The following is a 17,450-nucleotide window of genomic DNA, read 5'->3' as shown; positions in this document are numbered from 1 at the left end:
AATTACATCTATCCATCTTCTCTAAAGCCCACGTCTTGTCAGAAGCCTATTAAGAATGGAGTTATGGTGTTGGTGGGAGTAAATGCTTGCCAGACAGGATGGTAGTGCAACTAGAGTGGAAACAAAAGGAGCAAGAATCTGAAAGGTTTGGGAAAAAGAGAGATATATATTTCTTGTGGTGTTATATTTTGCAAACCCCTTCACCTGACACACTGGAATTTCAACTTGTTGCCTGTTGGGGCAGCGATCATTTGTTTTATCTCTCGTTAATTTAATAGTATTCTGTTTTCCCTTTAATTATCCCTATCTTGTGTCTTTTGTATAGTAAAGCCATTATCTCTGCTTAAAGCAAGAATTTCTGTACCACCTATATACAGTATACACATCAAATTATGCATATAAAAAAATAATAATGCAATTCAGACTGGATGTCTTATGGAAATTAAGGCATTTAAGAAATCTCCCTAAATCATCCACAGAAACAGAAGTGTAAATCATGCATTGCTTCAGTTAGGTGAATTTCAGGCTTCATGTTATTTCAATCAAAGCCGGTACAACAGGCATTAAGTTCATTGGAGAGAGAACATGTGGATAAGACTGGAAAAGTCTTAATTTTGTAATCCGTAAACTACTCTAACCCTTCCAAAACTTTGCATGAATCATTGCTGCCTTCATACTAAGTCTCCAGCTTATCCAAGTAATGAATAACTGCTCTTCTGAGCTCATATCTGCTTTTCTTACACAATTGAGTGTAAAATTCTTGATGTTACCAGCGTTCCATAGTTTCTTATTAGAGAATATGTGAATTGATATTGTAATAACACAGTTATCCAGACATTTTCTCAAGAATCCTGTTACCAAATCAAGACATGTCTAAACATCTTTCTTTTTAACTTTCTTCCTATGTAGTCAATCTGGTGTATGTTCAGCCCATAGTGTGTGTATATTTATTTATTTAATGAGCTTCTGTAAAATGTCTCATTTCTCCCAGAGAGAAATAAAGTTTTACATATTATCTTCCATTTTGCAAAAGCAAACAATCCTGCAATTTTTTCTGCCTCTTTAGTCCTTCCCTATAACAAATAATGGCTCCTCTCTTTAAAGATAGGGGGCAATATCAGGTAAAGAATTTGTATCAAAGTGTAGCAGTGATCTAAAGCAGGGGTTCTTAAAGTTGGTCCTGGGGCCTCACTGTGGCTTCAGGTTTTTGTTTTAACCAGATTCATAATCAGTGACAACAACTGATAAGTCTGATCTCATTTAATTAGCTGTCATTTTTTCTCTTCTCTTATTCTACATTCAGAAATGCACAGCAGCATGATTTTTACATTTGTAAGGCATTTAGAAATATTTCTGTTTTTGTTATAGATTTACATGCTTAACTCTCTTTCGCTGATTTCATTATATTTTGCCCTTTCTCTGTGCAGTTTGCTCTCTTCATTGTATGTTAATATGACAATTAAAAACTAGCAGAGCAGACACCCAGGCAAACAACACTGAATCATGAAAGGCTGCAACTACTTTAGCATCAGACCCACTAATTAGTAAATAATGGATTAATTAAACAATTAGAACACCTGTAAAAGTAGAATAAAATGATGAAAAAATTGATAAAAAGATAAAAAATACATTATTCCCATATAACTGCTTAGTACATTTTAATAAAAAATGTTTTACCAAACTTAGTTTTTGAATTTCTATATTGTTCTCATAATACAGAATCTGGGAAATAACAGTTCACTTAATTAACCTAGGAGTCCAATTAAAAACAGAAGCTGGTTGGAACAAAAAGCCACATTAGGTCCACAGGACTTAGTATGAGCGCCCCAGTTGGGGCAGATGAGATGCTGTTAACTTTTAGAGTAAAATGTCTTACATTTGGTTTGCTGAAGTTTCTGGATGACAATAGACAATTAAGTCGTAGACTGAAAATGTTTATTAGTATGATACTGCCACACCAAAATGGCAAAAAAGGTTGAACAGGCCTCAACCCAGGCAATTTGACCTCAAAATTAACCGCTGGGCATTCGGGCATAGTTTTTAAAATCTCAGAAATACTCAAAAATACATAAAACTGTCCTTCAGTGGAGAAGGTGACCATAATCTTTTGCTTTTGGAAGGGAAAAAACACTAAACAATGTTGTTTAAATTCAATATTTTTTAAACAATAAAAAGGAGAACAAAAACTAAAATACACAAAAAGTATGAAAATCAGGAATAAAAATAATTACAAATAGGGCATGCCTAAAAAGGCAACTCAAAGCTAGCACAAAGGCAAAGCAAAAATAACAATGAAACAGAAAAACCTAACAATACTTTACTATGATTTACACTCCACAACAATCAATGACAGTCTCCTGGGGCCTCATGTATAAATGGTTTCCACGTCACATCGCAATGTATAAAAACTAAAGTTGGCGTAAAGCCACGCACATTCTCACACCAGTACTCACCCTTACATATACAGTTTCTGTTCCATTTTGCAATATGACAGCACCCAATATCAAAGCAGTGCTAATGGTCCTGTGTGGTTTTCCTTTCTTTTTTAGATTCACATCCATGACGCTGGCTTTATTAAATGCACTGAAATTAACTGCATACCGTTTATAAATTTAAGGCACCTGATTGTAATCAATCCGCAACAATATAATGGTGTACAGAATGGTCAAATTATTCCACTACCATGGTTGCTTTAGCGTTGTTAGAGGACATCGTAAATGGAAGAATCAGAAGAGAACGCGTATTCCGAGATCATACTGATTTTTTGGCACATGATGACAACTGGCTTCTAAGTCGGTTTAGATTTCCAAAAACTATCCTCTTGAAGCTGTGTGCTGAAATGGCGTCAGCTATACAAAGGCAAACTGTGAGGAATTGTGCTCTACCTGCTCCTTTGCAAGTTTCTTTCCACTCTCAAGTTTTTAGACAAAGGAGCTTTTCAGCATGAACTAGCTGACCGATCAGGTATTTCTCAGTCATCACTGAGTCGTGCCATGCCAGCTGTATCATGGGTTGGTATTATCCGCTTGTCAAGCAGATATATAAGATTTCCGTACACTGTGGTTGAACAGGCAAACATCAAATCGCAATTTGCTGCAATGTCTGGTTTTCCAAATGTAATCAGAGCGGTCGCCTGCACACACATTGCTATAAAAGCGCCTTCACAGAATGAATTTGTTTATGTAAATAGAAAGCATTTTCACTCTATTAATGTGCAAAACCTCTGTGATGCGAAAATGTGCCTTACTAATGTTGCTGTGAGATGGCCTGGCTCAACTCATGATTCATTTATTCTTAGAAACAGTAGTGTGGGGAACACACTTGAAAATGGTGTTGTGCATGATGGCTGGCTTATCGGTAAAATAAGACATTTAATATTACCCTTTTGGTCAAAATTATACATTATCTTTACGACGTATTCCGTATAACACGATAACTTAGGTGACAGTGGGTACCCGCTGAAGACGTGGCTTCTCACCCCGCTTGCCAACCCACTGACTGAACAAGAGCGATGTTATAATGACCTACTCTCTCAGGGTCAGACATTGGTAGAACATACTATAGGGCAGCTTAAGGACTGTTGGCACTGCCTGGATAAGACTGGTGAAGTGCTGCTCTATAGTCCACAGAAAGTGTGTTGCATCGTGCAAGTATGTAGAATAATATGGCACACAATCGTGGCTTGCCTATACCTGAAGAGATGCAGTATGATGAACCTGACACTGAACTACTAAATGATCAGACACATCTATCAGAGTTACAACATAAATTGAATGTAAATAGCAGAATGTAAAAACAGGTAAGCAGATGCAATCATTTATTTTTTCACATATTCATTTAATTTGTGGTCAATTTTGCACAGTACTGCCTTAATATTCCATACTGCATTGGCTACATCTCTCACTGCATCCACTAATGTATTTTCTCATTCCAAAACAAAACAGCATCCGTCAGCACACAGCCAGATGATTGTCCAATGGTTTCCGAGGAGGGGTGTGTGAGCATCCAGCGCCAAAAGATGTGGTCGGTACAGAAACAGCACCAACATCACCTAGAACCCCTTCTTTAGCATCGAGATCAGCTTTTGTAATATTGTCTGGGACTAAATAAACAGTAATTAATACTGCATCTGTTGTCCGATTGTTTGTCTTATTTCATACGCAAATTATTTACACGAGTATGTATAATGGTAAGCAAAATATAAATTATGACTCACCGTCACCAGCAATGATGTCAGAATCTACCTCCCCCGCTGGTGAAATACCTTTGACAAGTGTGCCACTAATAATTTCAGCAAATTGCTGCTCAAATGTCTGACAACTTATTTTTTATTTCAGGCACAGTGCAATTTTCTGATCATGAACTTTTGAGTGCATCCACCACGCTATGCCACTCCATCAATTTCCTTTTATTGCTTATTCCGCTGCTTAAGCCACCAAATAGTATATTTTTCCTTGCCTCTACTTCACTTAGCAGGACTTCAATTCGCTTTCGCTTAAGCCTTTGTTTGTTTGTATGTTTGTTTTTCCCATTCTTTCGCCATTGCCTTTTCTTGAAACGCTGAAGTTGTGGGGCTATTTATATTGATTTGCATATTCAAAGAGGCGTAATTCTGGGAGAAGTCGGGGTGGGGTGGCAGGCTTGTGCACGTGTGTTACATTTCATGCTGACCAGGATTTACTGAGCGGAACAACGTGGAAGTTGGCGTATGAACAGATTTATGTGTCTTAATTTTTTTGTGAATACGCACATTTTCCAGTTTTGTCCATACATCATGTTTTAGTGTATTCTATGCACGTCATTATGCAGGAGGATTTTTTAACAAAAATCATAAAATTAAATAAATTTAAAGAAAACAAAAACAATCCAAAAACAGAATTAACATGAAAAATAATATATAGCAATATATATTATTGCAACTTCCTTGCCACGTCTTATAGGCACCATGTACCCCACCAGTTAAAAGTGAAAAACTTTTTATAAAAGGAAAAGTGAGTCTACAAATAGCTTTACTATTTTACTAAAACAAACCCTGTGACATGGCTTACAACATGTCTGTCAAATATCCTAGCATTTCTCAAAATTGTTATTAATGTCTCTTTGTTCTCTAACAAAAGAAGCTTTATTTCAATAAGTATACCTTAATAGTTTCTGTATAACTTTGCAATTTATCAGATGGACATTCCTATACATTATGACTTTGTCTTACATAAGAGGTTCATTCCTACAAATTGTGTATAGTGGAAAATCAAATATAGTGAAATGTCTCTAGGCAACACCTTACATTGCCCCTAAAGTACAAGTCATTCAATGGTTCTGGTGATACACTTTAATATGCACAGCATACATATATCAATAGCTTTAAATAAAAATCTACATTAAAATATTTAATAGCAACATGCCCATATAACTCAATGATGTTTTAAAAGGGATGCAGGCATTGTGCAACAAGGCAGCTGCAAAGGCAGATATAGCAACTTGCATAAACGAAAAAATATCCAAGGCTAGAGAACACCACTGTTTCGTAAAAGTCGAAGCGTGGCAAGATCTGCGCTTGACAAAATATATGCAATACACAATATGGAGCAATAGTAGAAGAATTACAAGCTTCAAACATTCTCACGCCACAATGATTGAGACAGACAAAAAGTATACGATGTATCCTTCTCATTAACACTCACTAGGGTGAGTGAAACAATGCAAGAGAACAGGGCGAATTACAAAATTTATCGTTTCATGCCTATGGATGAGACGAAATTAGAATACAAGAGTCATGTGTCTTCCACTTTCTCATGTTACTGCATGTTACAGTAAGCAAAATAGAGCAAGAGTAAAAGAAGCTCTTCTAGAACCATATAAGAAAATAGGCTGCTTTATTTTTCCAACCTTTTCATTGTTTTTCATGTTCTACCAGCAGTTTGCATGAAATTAAATAATCTTAAATACAATTTATGTAATGCTGATATTTTACTATAAAGGATCCTTGACATGTATAGCAACCAAAGTACTTTTTTAAAAAGATCTTTTATGCACTGTGGTCATAAGAGGAACAGATAAGTACTGAATTGTTGAAGTTTCTTTAGGAGGTTCTCATATTTTCCATACATGACAGTTTGACTACAATATCTCATCTTAATGCGAAAGGTCTCCCTGAATGAAAAGCTTTCATTTGAAATGATGAGCTTCTTTGGATTTCTTGGGTTAATCAAAGCCAGTAACACACCAGACCTCCTGAATGCATATTGTTTTTCTGTACTACAGTATAAGTTGTAAATATTGTGTGCTTGTTTTGCTGAATGAATAAAAAGACAAACTCAAACAAGAGATCAGATGCAATAACTTGTGACATAAACTATATTGCCAAATCTTTTATATAATCTGTAGTCACAGAAATGCATAAGATGTGGCATATATTTGTGTGACATGTTACTAATGACATTAGACTGACTACAAATAATTTTCAATCAAAATGACACTTAAAACAGACAAAATATAACACTTATGTTTCCTTCTGTTATTTGATTTTTGCATTCCAGGTGCTGAAAATTATAATCACAAGGATTCCATATGGGTACCTCTATTGATATGGCAAACATCCAGGCTGTATTCAATGCCCTACCAATTATTGCATATCAAATTTGTATTCACTGACACACTGGTTTTCAAATGCTTTCTTTTAGATCATTAAATGTTCTTTATACTGAACTCACAGATGGTGAAGTCCTTGTAAAATGTGTATAACATTGCTTTTGCAATATCCTTACAGATTTTGTATCATCCAGACTGAATTAAGACAGCAACCTTTCTTCACATACAATCATTTTGTTAATCAGTCCCATTCTGCAATAAGAAGGAAAAAACACTGTCTTTCCATGAAAATCAAAACTTCACTGAAATGCCCAGCAACTATGTAATCATCTGCTAAAGAATTAGAAACAACAAAATTTGAAAAATATGGATTTCAGGTCCTACCTGTTTTGTACTATTCCCCAGAGGTTAACAATTCTGTAATAAATAAGAGCATTTATGGATTTTTGACTTCAGTTTATTGACCCTTCTACCCTTTGTCATCTAACAAAATAAAGTGTCACATGACTAAATTAGGAATCTATTTTGCTTGCAGTGTGTGCTACAAACTTACTACAACAGGAAGAAGTTAGGGAAGTTATAGGATTCCAAGTCAGCCTTAGTGACTTGCAAATAGGATAGTATAGTTGGAGTGCTTGTACTGGGCATTAAAACAGGGTGACATATACAGAGCTACGAAATCTATTTATCTTTCATATTTTGTGGTTTTCTCTTTTTTCTTATTTATTTCTTGTTATTTGTCCTTCTGGCACAGCGCAGCATATGCAGGTCCAACTGTGAAGATTAAGCAATATGGCGAGAAATTAGTTAAATGGGAAATGCTTTTACACTTGTCAGATAAGTCAGGCCAGAAACAACAATTTCAATTCTGTAACCAAAACCAAGATGAAAAGCTGAATTCCTGATGTCTTAAAAAAACTAAACCAAAAAAAAACCAAACCAGAAAAGCAAAATGAACTATGCTAGAAGATTGTCTTCTTTGGATAAGTGTTTTCCCTTGAGAGAAAATGTCCAAATGCCATATATACAAATCTTAAGGTTTCACCTTGGCTTGGCTTCACCTGGAAACCAGCGCATGCATATGCAAAATCACCCTAAAATGTACAGTGCTGAGAAATGAAGCACATAATGGCATTGATGATGATGTCACAAGTAAAAAAAATACTTAAACCCTGACAGAAAGTATACAGCTTGATATGTGTTCCATGAGGTGAAAAATATTTATTACAGCAAAAAATGCCTCGTTGCCAATGGATTATTTCAATACATTATCTTGGTCAACTTAGACTTGATCTCAGAATTATTTTTGCTAATGTCATAAACATGAGAATGACAATTTAAACTCCATCAGACAGTTAAAATGTATCACTCATTTAGGAAGGAAAATACATTGTGCTAACCTGAAGCCAAATTCTGATGGATGAAATGTTTTCATAAATTGGTACAAAATCAATGGTGCTTAATGAGATTAGTGCTAAATAAATAGACTCGGAGAGACTAAAGGAAAACAGTCATCAAAATAGAGGCAAAATAATTATTTAGTTGTCATTTTAGTTTAAAACTGGCTATTCGATGAAGATTAAGAAATCAATGTTGTGCCTAGCCTAAATAGCAAAGTAACTGTAGAAACACGTAAATTTGTCCAAAAAAGACCCAGTAAAGTTATTATTTGATTCAGCCATCTACAAATAGAGTTATCTTTTTTTAATGTGTCACACATGTTGTAAACATGACCATGTGTTCAAGGAGCAGAATGCTTACTTACTTTGGTAGCACTGGGCACTTTAAATTTCAAATCAAACACTTCACATTATCTAATGAAGGCAGAAATGCTGGCAATCTTTTTTTGTATTTGTGTTCAACTGACAAAGATGACTAGACAGCATCTTTCTGCAGAGGCAAAGTTAAAGTTTGCACACCAAAAATAACCTGTTATTTTTACCTTCTTTGGCAGTTTTGTGCTTATTCGGCATGTTACATTACTCCGGTTCTTTACAGACTTCTTTATGAAGCAGTTTAATTGTATTAGTAAATTTGTTAGATACTTTCACTTTAATTGAATTCCAGAAAACAGACAGCTACAACACCAATTACACACTTTTGCCTGTTACTGTTATTGTCAGAATGTGAGTGCGCCCAGACAGTGCAGTCCCACTTATGACCAATTCTATTTTATGTGTCCATCTTCAGGAGCATGTTCTGTCTAGGCAGCTGTCATGCATTTCAACTAGAAATCTTGAAAATCAATAACGCATTTTGGTAAAACTGAGACAGACTGGTGCTCTTGTTAGAGAGAAACATTTTTTACATTACCACTTCCTCCTTGCACCACATTTTTTCTTTCTGTATATGGAGTCATATAATATTTTTTTTAGCTGACAGGAAACAGATCTACAGAGTTCTTTTTTGATTTTGTTGGGAAATTTTTACTGCTTGTTCTTACAGGGACTTTCATAGAACAGCCACTATTGAAAAAATGAAAAACAGTCCCACTTTTCCTCTGCTTAGACAAAATGGATTGGCTTTGTAATTATTTTCAGATTAAGAGATTTAAAGAATATCTATTTTCTAGAGTTTACTGGATTTTTTGCTTTGTGCCCCTCACCCCACTACCATAACTTATCATCCATGGGGTAGGAACAAAAGTTTTAGATTCATCAAAAATGTCAATCTCCGCTTTTTAATGGATCTCGATGTTTTAGGGTCCCCAGTACCGAAAACATTGATCTCAATGATGCGTGTGTGTCTGTGCCTTACAGTTTCTTGAGGACAGTCTAGAACTAAAACAGCTGGTGCAGTAAAATACCAAACTCAAAAATTAAGTCTGTTATGAGATGACAATGTGCTGATTAGTTTTTGAACTAAATCATGTAAAAGAAATAGGCACACTAGAGGAACTCTCAAATACCATAATTCTGCAATTAATTATGAATTCTTCTCATCAATTGCTATCGTAATGACCTATTTTATGATCAGAAAGATCAGCATCAGAGTGGTAAATGTTATAGAATAGTTCTGGTAACTAGGTTTCTAGGGCACAAAGCCCACTGACGTTCACATCCGAATTTTTTAAATAAGTTTTGTGACTCTGTAGTGTTTGTGTGGAAACTGTAGCTATGATTGATATATGTCAAGATTACATTTAAATTGGAAAAGGCTGGCTTAAAAAAAAGACCAGAATTTTATCCCAAAAAAGTATTCTGTTGAACATAATTATCCATTTAGGTGGGTTGCATTCACTAGAGAAGAGCAAATTTCTCATCGGTAAGAGAACATTTTGAACACCAAACAAATTAAATAATGATTAAAAAACTTTGGCGCATTATGATGTCTCCAAGATGCTACATCATATAGTATTATAATATTTGGACAGACCTGTCCAAATACTATTAAATAATGCACTAAAACGGACACAAATACTTTGTCATTGCACTATACTGTGTGTGTATGTATATATATATATATATATATATATATATATATATATATATATATATATATATATATATATATATATATATATATATACACATATATATATATATATATATATATACACACATATATATATATATATATATATATATATATATATATATATATATATATATATATATATATATATATATATATATATATGCACACATATATATGCTATGGTATTATTGCATTTAGTCTGGTATTTTCTGATGTTATAATACAGTGATTTATTTAAATGTTTTATTTCAATTATAAAGCCACTGGTTCCCTTCAATCCTGAATTGAGGCGTGGAAAATGTCAAAAAACAAACAAACACATAAAATTGTTAATATGAAAAAGTAACTGTAATTAAGAATAGTATCTTCTAAAGTATAACAAGAAAAAATGTTCTTTTCATGATTTGCTCAGAAGGCACACTGATGGTGTCTTATATTAGTCAACAAGCTAAATTGGTTGCTTCTGTCAATTTACCAGATTCCAGATGGCGGCTGACATCAATAAGTGGCCTCCTATAGCTACAGCATCATCAGTGAGGAAAAAAGCTGCTATTAATCTAAACTAGAAGACTTGTAAGTACAAACCAGCAAGAGCTTTTTCAGGTTGTAGGTATAAAAACATACTTGTCAAGCCAAGGTGTTGAAAAATTCTTAGCATTATAACACTCATTAAATTGTAATAATGATTTCTTCTCTAACTTATTTTTGTCTAAATTAGGTCACAGATATATAACAATAATAATTATAATATTTATAATATAGTGAATCTGTGTTTGTCATGTCATCAACTGATGCATTTTTTTCTTTTTTTTTTTTGTTTTCTGGATTGTGTGTGTATATGTGTGTTTTAATATTTATACATTTTCTTGTTCAGATGGTGATGTCAAATTAACGCCACCTTGGAAAATTGTTTTATGGTGAGTACCACTATTTTATGGTTGTACCTGATAGCCATAGCTGTACTGTTTATACTGATGGTGCCCATCACTGTCATGATTTATTTTTTTTTGCCGTTGTTTCTTGGGCTCAAAACAATTGTTAAGCTGTCATTTCAGAGTTTTCTGCAGTCATGCAATTCATTCATTTTTTAACCATTAATACATTCTTATGTATGTTTCTTTTTGCATTCATTTTCCTGCAATGCAATATTCAGTATGAATAAATGTTTCCATTTTTGTTGTGCAGTTACTAAACTTAATTATCAGAGGCATGCGTAGCATGACTTCATTGCCGGAATGGGATAAAGGTCAGTGTCATACATTTCCAGATGTCAGAACTTTGCATGTGGTTTACCATACGAGTATGACTTCTTGGTTTTGACTCGATTCGGTTAACTGACTTTCATTCTTGTCTTTCATTCTGGCCAATGAATGAATTGTCTTTCAGACTCTTGTCCTTCTCATTTAATCTTTTTGACCCCAATTTCATCTTCATGTTTTAGGGTCTATTTAAATACTCATTTTTTAATGAAAACTCATCTTTGACTGTTTTGGTCTGTGCAGTCATTAACATTTCCGATGTCGAACTTCATCATAGCATATCATGTCAATATGTGGACCTTATTTGATATTGCAGTGTGTATCATTCACTATGCAAGCATCAGAGTAATTCATTTTTCTTTGCAAATTTTTCTTTTTAGTGCATTGAAAAGAAAAAGTAATTTACAAGAAGACTTTAGTGTTAGGACTTTGATTTTGACATTGGTTTTTATGTTTTGGCTCTAACGATAGGTCTGCTTTGTTTCTTTGACAGTGACCCTTGCCTGTAGGGAAATCACAAGAACGTATACTTTGGTGCCAAGTTGATGCCACTTTGGTACCAAGCTGATGACAAAATTCTGAAAATATAATGGCACTAACTCTTTTAAAGTCCTTCCATACTGATAAGTGACTACAAGGTGAGACGTTACTCTAGAATAATATGTGAGAAAAATGTGAGTAGAAACTACATTTGAAAATGACTCACACAGGTAATCCCACAGCACTGCATTAACACATGTGGAAAAGAAAAATAGCAGAACTCTTGTTTAGAAATGGTTTATGTTTGATGGAGGAGAATTTCAGACCACTACTGTGAAAATCATGTTTATTATATTGTTAAAAAAAGAACAAACATAACAAACATACACATATGCATTCATTATTATATCTTTTACTCCATTACAGAATTACTTCAGGAATTGATTTCTGGGTTCTTCGAGAGCACAGTGATATAACCGATCAGTTGAGAGTTTTAATTGTTCAACTTGTAGTGTTGTGAAGTTGTAAAATGAGACAAAATGATGGCAAAATTAATCAATTTTTAGCACTGTGTCCTACATTGTTCCAATAAAGAAATGGAGTCTTTGCATTCATTCTGTGATAGTAATAAGGAGAGTGTCTACAAATGTCTGTCTGAGCAATTATTCATTTTGTAATCAGTTTATACAGGTCATGCTTGTGAGGAAACCACTTACTGTTAAGCATATAGGACTGTGGGAGACTTCACACTGGCTGGACTAACAACAATTGTAGCAAATAAAAACTGAAACAAGTTTCAGACAATGTGACTATTTGGCTTGTCTACACTGGCAATGAAAGTATTATTTTTTATTTAGAAGACACGTTTATCCAAGATGATTTACAAAGTTATAAGACATATAAGAATGAAGACACAGGTATCAAAAGCAACAGAGAACAAGTTAAAACAGTGAGCACAAGGAATAAAACTACTTCATAATTTTACCTGCAGATAGACTAAGATAAAAAACAGCATTCAAAACTCCTCACTGCAACAGCAGCTACCCTGCAGGACAGAAATTGAGCAGTTCCAAAATATTTAATGAAAAGGTGCATTTTCAAAAGACATCTAAATACAAGTAGATGGGTGAAGTTCGAATAGATATGGAAGATTATTTCACAGCTTTGGAGCTTTTGTTAATGCCAGAATAAAATTCAGTTTGCACAAAGTACTGTGATTATGCTAGTTAGCAGGATGGGAAAAACAGCATACTTCATTGAATATACAAACATTAAATCTGAGTGGCTTGTTTGGGTTCTTAAGCCAAACTAATGTTTATTAAGCATAATTCCTAAAATGTGACAAACATAATGAAAAGTGCAAATGTCCTGTATTTGAAAAGTACATTGCAAATATAACCAGTTAAGCTGCAGGTCCAGTTAATATTCTAATTTTGGATTAGAATAACAAAAATGTCTTTTCAGTCATATAAGATACTCTGAAAACAGCACAACAAAGGGTGTTTTACAGGAGTACTGAAATAGCAGATTAGTAAAAGAAGGACAAAATTTTGTGACATTTGAAAGATGAATCAATTTGAGTCATCGAATAAATGTTACAATTTAGTCAGTTGTTAATTGGCTAATGATGCAAATATAAATTGTATAAATGTTACAATAGCAAATGTAACATACCTAACAGAGGGATTCTCTAACAAAGTAGATTTCAAAAGCATGTTGTTACACAAACTCCTTTAAAGAGTGTAATGAAGTTTAAATATATTGAATTATCGTAGAATTTGCTAATTAAAACATACAGATATGATGATGTTTTGTTTTTTTATTAGTATTGATTTTAAGCAGTATGAGAGAAAATGTGAGAGAATACATTTGGAAAGTGCACATGACAATATAAATAAGGTAGTCAATAATAATATCATCCTTTTAAAGTTTCCCCAACTTGTTATGCCACACAAAAGGAGCAGGAATCATGATGTCTAACACAAATTAAAATCCAAGCCCTGTGTTGTATCTTATTATTTATAAAAGCCAATACTAGCTGACTTAAATGATAATTAGGCAACTACATGATGGGTAAACCACTATTTTAAAGTTGCTATTAGTATCAGCATTTATATATTTTATATTCTATCACAAGAAAAAGGCACAACAATGGTTACTTGAATAATGGGGGTACTTTGAATAAAAAGTCCCCAAACTGGATTTTAGTTTTTGCTGTGGTATCAAAAAGGTCTCGAGTATAGTGATATTTCACTGTTACTGGTATTGAGTATTGAAATTCTAGTATCAAGACATCACTTAATTGCCTATGCTCCCATATAATACTGGTAGTTCTTTTATTAGTTTCACATCTACTCATTTTAAAAACAAGCATTTTCTGAACAACGCCAACAAATGAAAAAAAGGACCAAGTACCTCAATTCTTCGCATTGCTCCCATAAAACTACACTTAGCTCTGACAATATGAAAGCAAAATGAAAAATACAAATAAAATCTACAACATTTCTATAAACCATGGTCTTTTATTGAAAGGAATCCATGAAAATTGTGTAGGCAAAAAAAATAACCTATGGTTTGCCTTAAAGCTTTGGCTTAGAAGTAATGACAAGAGACTGTACTTTTGCAGCACAACAGCCTGACATAAAATACCTTCTTTCACCAGAAGTTCATCCTCAAAATAAATGCTATCAGCAAGTGAAGCACATGCGTATGGTAAATTACAAAAAAAAAATCAACATCTTTAATAATTTGCCAATGAAAAGCAAATTTAGAATTAGGGCCTCGTCAAAGGATCCAATGTTGGGTGTAAATTAGCAAGTATGTTTGTGTTTGTGAACTCCAATGGGCTTCCATGCTATCCACAGATGTTTCCCTACAATCCCAAAAATAGATTATTCAGGTTCAGTAAATGGAACTTTGGAACTAAATAGATTTATTTACCTTTAATATGGGAGTGTATTATTGTGATGTGTATATTGTGTTTATTTTGAAATAGATTAGGTTAAATAATGGTTATATAAAGTAGAATAAGAAAAAAACTTACTACCATTAACAATAATATTCAAAAATATTATAACAATAATGTTTTTTCCATTGTCTACAGATGGTTCTTGTCTTGTTTTGATATTGCCATCCTTGACTGAGCTACCTGCGAGAGTATGAATTGGTCTGTGTTTGAAAAAGGATGAATGAATGATTTTGACATTTTTTACCAGACGTAAAAACAAAAACCAGCACCAAAATTCAAATCAAACACATTGAAAATGAAGAACAACAAATTTGCAATTCCATTACCATACTAGAAAATGTAAAACATAAACAAAACAAAAACATAAAAAGAAGAATGCTGTTATGCTGCTTCAGGGTCCCAATAATTCACAAGCAATTTAGGAAAACCCATTAAAAAAAACCTAGATGTAAGGGCAAACATAATATTAATTTACATTACAATAAAAGAAATTACAGTATTCTTCAAAAATTGTCTTCAATAACAATGAGGATCAAGCAAAGCAAAATAATTTGCCCCAAACAATTAGGCAAACCAATGCAAGCAAAGTCCCAATACAGAAATCCAGAAAATGGTTAAAAAACAGTAGAAAGTCAAAAAATTAAGAGATATCACAAAGCACAAGCACTTTAAAAACACAAGTAAACTAGCTGACTCCCTAACACATTTGAATGAACCATCAGGAACTGTGGGAAACCCACGCCTTTACATAGCTGAGATTAGTCCCTGGAGGTGACTGGCAGGTGGCCCTACCACATAACACAAGCATAGACAACAAAGAAGCTATTTAACAAAATTAACATTAGCTTAAATAAATGAGACATAAAAAGAACAAAAAGGCCATAAAACAAGGAACTGAACCCCAGCCAGGGGAGGAACCTCAGGTAAAATATAACACATGTAGCTTACCGTATGTAGCATAGAAAAGTCATGAGAAATAACAGACAAGCCAGAACATCTGCTCTACCAACAATTCCTGATACCTGGAACAAAATAAAAACACATGTACATATCTGCTGGAATGTCAGCAATTCAATTCTGGCACAAAAATCTGTTAAAACAGGTCAAATGTTAGACACAAGCAGTATGGTATACTAACATTTGCTTTAAAAAATAAATAGTAATTACACAAATACTATTAAGTCCTGTCTTATTTTGCTATATTTTAGTATAACAGAAGCTCACATAATTTCTTCTACTCAACCCATATTAAATGTGAAAATAAAGAACATTTGCCAGCAACTTAAAAAAGACGATTATATTATTTAAGTGACTACTTGCATAATGTATTAGTAGTAGACCCTGAAATTAAGAAGGCAAATTGGCATTTATACACTTTTTATCATAGATACAGATTTATCTAAACATATTACAATAATAAGAAAAACACTTTAGCCTAGTTGGTATAAAAACTTAAAAAAACAAACTCAATAGAGAGCATAATACATGTGGTAAATTAAAGAAACCAATATATTGCAACAGTATTAAATTCCAGACTGGTAAGAATGTGCTCTAGAGCTTTTGAACATTACCTTACAAATAATCAATAAATGCATTTATTCATTTAGCATTCCTAATGCTGCAACTGCCTCCATCTTTTCTGTACTGCCTCCTCAGAAGTGTTTTACCTGTTTACTCTTGCTAATTTTTCCCCTTTTCTATGACCTTTTTCTTTTGACATCAGATCAAGTTGCATGTACTTTCTAAACCAGTGGTTCTCAAATTTTATCAAATGACTGCAGGTTTTTTTTCTAACTAAGGTTGTCTTTAACTGGACTCCTAAATACCAATCTTTTATTCCCCAGTTTGTATGTTTTGGGGTCAACTTAGAAATTACAAAACAAAGACTTTATGAGAATGTACAAAGAATGTACATATATGAATATAATCTAAAGTTTGTTCTGCTTTTTTAAATTGGCTTTTATGATTTTCATCATCATCACAATCTTCATTCTTCTTTACCAAGTGTTCTGCTTATTTAATCCATCTATATATATAATTCACTAAGGCAAGACAACCATGGAAAGCACGCCGGAAGGGGCGTGGATTCACTAAGCCGATAAGTGAGACGCCCATGGCGCACGCAGGAAGGAGCCACGGCTACCAACTCTAAGACCATTGGATACGACGACAACTCGTAGAACCACGCCCACCAACTCGGACGCGACGACACAGGAAAAACGGCGTCATTTATGTTCGTCTGTCATAGAGTCCACATGCTGCTTTGAGCCACGTTGACTGTTCATAGAGGCATGTTTCTCGTGGAAGTGAATCCCTATATGCAGTATGTAAAACAGTTTGCGAGGGGTATCCCATGGGATCCTTAAAACAATCCTTTAAAACTGAGGTTAAAACACAATGAAGGAAGCTGTCTTTAAAAACCAATAAGCCCTGTGCCTCTGTTTCATTACCGTCTCACCTGCTTCACCAATGCAGGCCCTGCAACAGTCGAGATGCTCTCTCAGCAGCTGACCTTCTCTGTGCCTGACCGGTTGACACAGAGGCACCACACGACGCAGCATGACTATCTAAGAGGAGGCATGTTTGTCACGGATGTAAATCGCTGTATGCGCCGTGTAAAACAGTTTGTTTGTCGCGGATAGCAGCGTGTAAAACAGTTTCCGAGGGGTTTCCCATGG

At 34.1% G+C, this 17,450-nt stretch overlaps 1 protein-coding gene across 4 annotated transcripts in view; it reads right to left on the bottom strand.

Moving 5' to 3' along the window:
* tmtc1 (transmembrane O-mannosyltransferase targeting cadherins 1) overlaps positions 1 to 17,450 on the bottom strand; it is a 570,135-nt gene that overhangs the window by 490,263 nt on the left and 62,422 nt on the right. For 3 of the 4 annotated variants that reach the window (XM_039761862.1, XM_039761863.1, XM_039761865.1), the window contains exon 3: positions 15,721 to 15,794. The exons of the other annotated variant lie outside the window; for it this stretch is intronic. In XM_039761862.1, coding sequence (XP_039617796.1) covers positions 15,721 to 15,794 — 74 coding nt within the window. The remainder of the gene's footprint in view (positions 1 to 15,720; positions 15,795 to 17,450) is intronic. 4 annotated transcript variants of the gene reach the window in all.

The sequence above is a fragment of the Polypterus senegalus genome, chromosome 8 (genome assembly GCF_016835505.1).
Source record: "Polypterus senegalus isolate Bchr_013 chromosome 8, ASM1683550v1, whole genome shotgun sequence".
In the NCBI taxonomy this organism is placed as follows: domain Eukaryota; kingdom Metazoa; phylum Chordata; class Cladistia; order Polypteriformes; family Polypteridae; genus Polypterus; species Polypterus senegalus.
Note: the sequence above shows the minus strand (reverse complement) of the source record. Positions and strands in the feature narration are given on the sequence as shown.